The sequence below is a fragment of the Tenrec ecaudatus genome, chromosome 12, assembly GCF_050624435.1.
Source record: "Tenrec ecaudatus isolate mTenEca1 chromosome 12, mTenEca1.hap1, whole genome shotgun sequence".
Taxonomy (NCBI): domain Eukaryota; kingdom Metazoa; phylum Chordata; class Mammalia; order Afrosoricida; family Tenrecidae; genus Tenrec; species Tenrec ecaudatus.
In genome coordinates this window covers 30,827,118-30,834,142 of record NC_134541.1, presented here as the reverse complement: position 1 = coordinate 30,834,142, position 7,025 = coordinate 30,827,118, and the positions used below count along the sequence as shown (strand labels likewise).

Sequence of the window (7,025 nt, the reverse complement as noted above, 5' to 3'; positions counted from 1 at the left end):
GTCAGTAGTCTGGCAACTGACTGCCTTCAGGGAGGATGTTTCTAAGCAGCTGACCTCCCACCATGTGCTGGCAAACAGCCTCTAATGTTTGACTTGTCTTTGGGGGAGACAAAGCTGGGGGAAAGTTTCTTCATAATCCCACAGTGTCCTGCCTCTTGGGATGGTGAACTAGTAGTGATTGTGACAGCTTTGGTTGTCAGAACTCTTACAAAGTGCCAGCTGATCTCAATTGACCCCAGAGCTACCCCATAAGAACTGTTCTCGTTCCCATTTTGCAGAGAGGAAATTCCAGGGCCAGGCAAGCAAGTGACTTGGCCCTGGTCACACGGCCTATCATGGCAGAGCTAGGGTGTGACCTTGAGTCTATTCGACCTCTCCAGCGCCCAGAATCATCACCTCTTCACTGCTTCAGGGCCACAGCCTTACACACACTCTATCCCAGACAGTGCCAAGAAAGGCCCTTCTAGAGTAACTGAAAGGGAATCACGGCGCAGAACTAAATTTAGTTCCATCAGTTTAAAATGTGGCCCAATTCAACACACCAGGGAATCTCTTGAGCTTTCTGGAGTTTGGATGGACACAGTCTCTGGTATAGTTCCTCCGGCGTTCAAGATTCCTCCTTTCCTCCTCCTGCGGGAAGCCTTTGGACATTTGGGAATCTGGTGCCCGGGCCTGAGTGGCTTAAGCCTGCCCCCTGGAGGCATACATTAGCATCTGGGCTACCACCAATTGCTGGTGGGTAACTTAAATCTCTCTCTTGACTCACTGAGGCCCAGTGGCGCTATCAAGTTGAAGCCCTCAGTCAGGTCTCCGTGGCTCTGTTGACCTTTCTGGAGTTCTTATTTGTCCTCCTTCTAGGCTCCCCTCAACCCTACCAGCCAACTCCAGACTCAGTTCCATGGAGTCGATGCTGACCCACAGTGACCCCCCTGCGGGTTTCCGAACTGCACCTGTTGGCAGAAGAAAGCCCCGTCTTTCTCCTGAGGAGCTGCTGTTGCTTCCTAACTGCTGACCATGCCACCACCACCACCAGAGACCCTGAAATGGGTCCACAACCTCAAGCTCAACGTCCAGACCAGATACAGGAACTCAGGAGTGATAGTCACGGGGTGCCTTTTGTTATTAAAATAATGACTTCTACCCTGGTTGGCAAAGAATTGCTGCCCGAGCACCTTCATCCACCCCAAGTGCCTCTGGCCACCCCCAGGTCTGTCTCCTACCAGAAACAGGTGATTGACGCCTGCCCATTAGGTGGTTTCCAGGACTCTACTCCAGCAACCTCATCAGCACTCATTCTTAGGTGACATGCTGTGAAGGCCCCAGGACCTGATGGTCCACCTCTCTTACCTGACTGGGACCAGCTCCAACACGGAAAGTAATCTCCCTGGAAGTCTCAAAGGGCAGTGGGCAAGAGCCCTTCCATCCTGGGCAGTCCTCTGAGCTGATCCAACATACCACCCCTTGGTTGGGAGGGCGGTCGATCTCAGGGAGGAGATGGGCAGATAAGGAGGACCCTCCCCATCTCCCATACTCCCCAACCTTTAGCCTACTAGAAAAGACTCAAAGAGCTAAACATTTTCTTTCCAAATCCCACTTCTATCTAGGGGTGGCTGTGTGACTTAGTTCTGGCCAATGAGATATAAGCAAGTCAGTTAGGGGAGTTTCAGGCAAAGTTTCTTTTCCTGCTGAAGGAAGAAACCTAAGTAGTACTACCCTTCCCCCATCTTCCTGCTTTAAAGAAGGACATGCACCCTGATGTTTTGGTAGCTGTACGTATAGGTTTGACCCTGAGGGAAAGGCCAAGAGCATCCCAGAGATGCTTGGGCCGCCGACGTCCAGACAATGCCCTGCAAGTCCACCTTCCTATGCTTCTCGGCTAACCCCAGTGCTGGGTCATCGACTGCCTCCCTCCTCTCCTCTCTGCTTTCTTGTCCCCACAAGGCCTTGGGCCAGGATGAAGCAGACTTTTTCTCTATCTCCCTCTCTATTTATATGAAATGTTTTCCCATGACCCTCTGGTCCCACCCACCTAGGCAGACTCCTGAAATGCTAAAAGAGAAGATAACGAAGCACAGAAGATCCTTTACATTCGGAAGAGCCTTTCGGGTCAAATGCCTTGCTGCACGATCTCATTCTGAATGCCAGGGGCTTCTCGTTAACTCTGCCTTCCTTCATTGTATTTCTCCACATTAGACAGAAGAACTGATATGATCAGGACTGAAATAATTGATCATAGTCATTTTTGCCCACTCTACCCAAGCACCTCACCTATCCACCACCTACCTCCGTGTCCACTTCCTGACCCAGGCCCCCCCCCCTCCAGGGACAGGGGCACAGCAAAAGGAGACAAGCAGGCAGCATACATTTTATTGGCGAGCAAAGGGCCAATAAAACCAGCTAGGAAGTATAATCACCCTTGGGGGCCGGTGGAGGCTGGAACACGTAGGGAAGACAGCAGAGAGAGGCATCGGGGCACAGGTGCATGTACGATTCGTGCCGGCTACAGTAATCGCGGCAGGCCCCTTGGCCCTTCCAGCACCGTTTGAATTCACTTCTCCCTAGGCAGAAGAAGACCACGAGTCATAAATGAGAGCTAAAGATCTTGTCCCACACACACCAGGTACACACTAAGTGCTTTCGATAACAACACTTTATCATTATAACTGGTCTTATTACAATCCCTGCTTGACAGGTAAGGAACCTGAGATGCAAGGAGGTTAATGGCCTTGCCCAAGGTCACCACCCCAAAGGAGCAGAATTAGGATTCAAAGGTGGGAAATCTGGCTTCTGGGTTTTCAATGGTAACTGCTCCCCAAAGCGCCTGGCATACATATACCTGTTCAAAGCGAGGGTTTGGTGGAGGAAGGTCTAACCAGGAGCCCTGGAACAGGCCAGTGTTTGGGAATCGAGTCCTGTGCTCTTTCTAGGGGTCTCTAGTTACAACATGGATCTGGGCCACTCTGTTGCTTATTCATTCAACAAACACAGGACACTTGCTTATCCATTCAAAACTCAATGTGCAAGGCCGTCATAACCCACGGCTTCCCAGGAAGGCCATTGCAAGCCAAGCAAATGCGTGATTAAGAGGCTGTGTGGAAAAAGCTATTGCACATTTTAATTGCTTTTGACGAGTCTCCACCTTGACAAATGTGCCAAAGATGAAGAGCCCCAAGCCCGTCTGTGCGTTTGCTTGGGATTCGTTCACTTTGCTTTGAAGATCCCAGGGGTGAATGAAAAGCCTTCTGAATGGTGGGGGGGGGGGTGTCTATTGCTCCAATCTGTACATTGAGGGGAAAAGAAGTCATGTCTTTTACAGAAAGGCAATTAACAAAATAAGTTGCATTGGGGTAAAGGAAGGAACAGAGTTCTGTATGGGTCCATGCAAGCAGGGAGTGGGGACGAGAGGGGGGACTCGTACCACTTAGACAGGAGAGCCTATTACATCATTTCCAAAAATAAGGCCCCAAACTCGCAGAACTAGGACTGTGTGGGAAGGGTGGGGGAAAGACTTCCCCACCCCTTTCTGGAGAAAAGGGATCCTACAGCATCCAAATAATGCCTTGGACCTGTCCACAGGTTGGATTCCGTTAACAAGCTCAGCCTGCCATGGTAGAGAAGGTCAGGATGCCAGCGTCCTGACCTGGAAATGTCTCTGAGGCAGAGACTTTTTTACTCTCCACAGTGGACTACGATGGTGGAAATTATGCGTCTGAGCTCAGGCTGTTGTTGCTGTGAGGTGTCCTGGAGTAGGTTGCGACTCGTACCAACCTCGGCACAGCAGAAGGAACCCCCGCCGCCCGGTGCTGTGCCAGCCTCGCAGTTGCTCCCGTGCCTGAGCCCACTGTTGTAGACACTGCGTCCGTCCAGCTCATCGAGGACCTGCCTCTCTCTCACTGCCCCTAACTTTACCAAGCATGACGTCCTTCTCCAGGGACTAGTCCCTCCTGACAGTACGTCCAAAGTAGGTAAGACAAAGTCTTGCCACCCTTGCTTCTAAGGAGCACTCTGGCCGTGCTACTTCCATTCATGAGGGACACTGCTCTGTAACTTTCCTACCTTTGCTTGCCCTCTCTGGTTTCGGCATTGGGGTAATAGTGGCCTCTCACAACGAGCTCGGAAGTGTCCCCTCAATGGTCTGTTTGCTTGGAATCATACAGTAGTCACTCTTAACGCGGTGTCACATTTGAGCTTCCCGCAAACCTCAGGGCACTGTGATTTTCTCCTATGTGGTCTGCTTGCCTTCCGGTCCCTGAGCTCGTCTCCCACCCTGCCCTCCCAGGCTGCCCAGTGCAGGCACACTGGGCCCTGGCTGCTTCTCAGGCATGTCCAGCAACTCCCTGGCTCCTTCCTCTGCCTGGAACAATTTCCCTTGAATAGTCTCACCATAGTCTTAGCTCTGCTCCAACCCACTTTATCTAAGATGCAAAGACATTGGGGACTTACTTCAAAGCGATTCACTGGAGGGGCAGGGGATGGTCATGAATAATGAGCAGGATTGATTCACATCGACCATTATTGAAGTTGAGCGTTTCTGCATACTCTTCTTTCTCTTTTTATTTATGTTTGAGAGCTTCTCCAAAAATCTCTGGAAAATCTCCCTTAAAACTTGCCTCTACCACACGGAAGCAGCACACCAACACAGGTGACCATGAAGGACAGAGACCAGGTCTCCAACATCAAAGGTGGGGTGGTGGTGAGAATCACATCACCGTGAAAGAGGGAGAGTGCATGATGGGGACCCAATGCCCACCTGTAGACAGCTGGACACCCCTTCCAGAGGGGTAGTGAGGAGGAGATGGGCCACTCAGGGTTCAGTGTAGCAACAATGAAACTCAAAACCTTCCTCTAGTTCCTGAACGCTTTCTCCCCTCCCAGTCATCATGACCCCAATTCTACCTTGCCTTGCGGACCTGGTTATACCAGAGGATGTACAGCGGTGCAGTGGGGATTTGGAGGCACAGGGAATCTAGGACAGACGAACCCCTCAACACCAGTGGTGGGAGTGGCGACACCAGGAGGGAAGGGGGTGTAGAAAGGGAGAACCGATCTCGGAGATCTATGTGTAACCTCCTCTCTGGGAGATTGGCAAGGGGGGGGGGGCGGGTGAGGGGAGACGCCAGGGAGTGTAAAATAAGATATAATAATTATTTATAAACTATCAAGGGACCAGGGTGGGATCGGGGAGGGAGGGGGATGGGGGGAAAAAAAGGGAAACCGAGCTGATTCCAGGAACCCAAGTGGAAGGTGAATTATGAGAGTGACGAGTGCAACGAATGTATAAGGGTGCTTTGCTCAATTGATGTATGTACAGATTGTGATAAGAGCCTTATGAGCCCCAATAAAAAGATTTAAAAAAAAACATAAATACCAAAAAAAAAACTTGCCTCTAAACATTATTCTCCATTTTAAAAATAAGTTTCCATTTTTACATAATAATGTTTTTTAAAATACCTCATTTTCTCATTATATTATCCTACTTCCATATATGTTTGAAAATTTCCAAATTGCAAAGTCAAAAACAAACCACTCACTTTAAACATACACTTTTTGATATGATTTGACCACACACATCAGCATGCCAATCAACACCACCCCCCGACACACACACACACACACCTCTAGCCCCTTGACTGCTTTTATTCCCCTTAACCCCTTCCACTGCCTTAAAACTCACTTTTTAAAATACCCTAATAAAAATGAGTACAAGGAAAAAGAAAATGTTCTAAGATTAATTGTGGTACTAATTATGCAACTCTTCTTGATAAGTTCGACCTGTTGAATTGTGTGGTGTGAGGATGAAGTGCTGACAAAACTGCTTTTAAAAAAATCACTGCCCTCGAGTCGATTCTGACTCACAGTGATGCTACAGGACAAGGCTTGGGCCCTTTACAAGAGCAGACAGTATAATCTTTGGGTTCGAACTGCTGACCTTGTGGTTAGCAGTTCAGTGCAAAGCCTAACTACCCCATCTGGGCTCATACACTCCCACCTTACATATATGTGTATCTATCTATTTTTTTGTCCATCATCCAAAATGTCAGTTCCACAAGAGGACTGTTTTCTTTCATAGCTGGAGCCCCAGAAATGGCCCAACAGCACCTAACACGCTGGGAATATTTGTCAGCTGCATTATGTGCTGAGGGACTCCCATGATCCAGATGAGGAAATAGAGTCTCCGGCTTTCTAAGCCATTGATCCTAGTCCCCTGCACAGGGGGCCAGAGCTGAAACACTGGTCTGGGCCCCTCCGTCCTCCAGAATCTAGGAACCTGCTCCTCACTCCCAGGAAGGGACTGCAGGGACAAGTTCACTGGAACATGGAAAGAAAAGATCATGGGATTTCCCCAAGAAGTTCTCAAACCCCCTCACACAGACACCCATTCACACAGGGGATATTACCTGGGGGCACATGACCCAGGACCAGGAGAGCCACAATGAACAGAAGCAGCTGTGACATGGCCACAGGGGTCCAGGAGAGGCCTCTGGGAAGAACACAGGCGTCAAGAGCACTGTGTCCAGCTGCCTGCTGCCCAGCCTTTAATGGGCTACAGATCCAAGCAAGGCTGTGGGTTGCAGACCCAAGTGGGAGTCTGGGGCCATGTGGCCCCAAGGCGGTCACTGGATCCCTGCCAGGAAGTGAAGACTGAGTCAGCCACACATGTCAGCCGGTTGCTGAGCTGTGCACCTGAGGGCAGAACTTCCTGTCACAATGCCCAGGTTTGAGTGGGGCATCTCCTCCACCTGGGGCTGTGCAGAAAACCTTGGCTTCGGTGAGACACAGCTCAATCTCAGCATCTCTTCCAAATCACTTCAAGGCCTTGGACAAGTCACTTCACCTCTCTGAGTACCCAGCAGACATCTGAGAAAGGAAGGCTACAGTCTCGCCCTTGAATAAATAGAAGTGTCTCTTCCTGGTTTCACAGAGGACCAGCCACACCAGCCCCTTCAAGCCAGCAGTAGTTAGGTTAGAGGATTGTAATGGTACCCACCTCAAGGGGCTCTGGGTGGCCCTTTGAAATACTGTGG

The 7,025-nt window shown here is 50.0% G+C and overlaps 1 protein-coding gene across 1 annotated transcript; it reads right to left on the bottom strand.

Annotated features, from left to right (window-relative positions):
- Positions 1 to 2,397: 2,397 nt before the first annotated feature.
- Positions 2,398 to 6,456, bottom strand: DEFB124 (defensin beta 124). Its single transcript, XM_075527949.1, has 2 exons — positions 6,399 to 6,456; positions 2,398 to 2,558 (listed from the first exon to the last, which is right to left on the bottom strand). Exons 1-2 carry the CDS (start codon positions 6,454 to 6,456, stop codon positions 2,398 to 2,400), a joined length of 219 nt encoding a protein of 72 aa, XP_075384064.1.
- Between the last annotated feature and the right edge of the window lie 569 nt (positions 6,457 to 7,025).

Excerpts from the sequence above, each read along its gene's own strand:
- DEFB124 (XM_075527949.1), bottom strand. The coding sequence starts at position 6,456 with ATGTCACAGCTGCTTCTGTTCATTGTGGCTCTCCTGGTCCTGGGTCAT. Across the intron at positions 2,559-6,398 it reads CCTGGGTCATGTGCCCCCAG|GGAGAAGTGAATTCAAACGG; the intron begins GTAATATCCCCT and ends TCTTCTGCCTAG.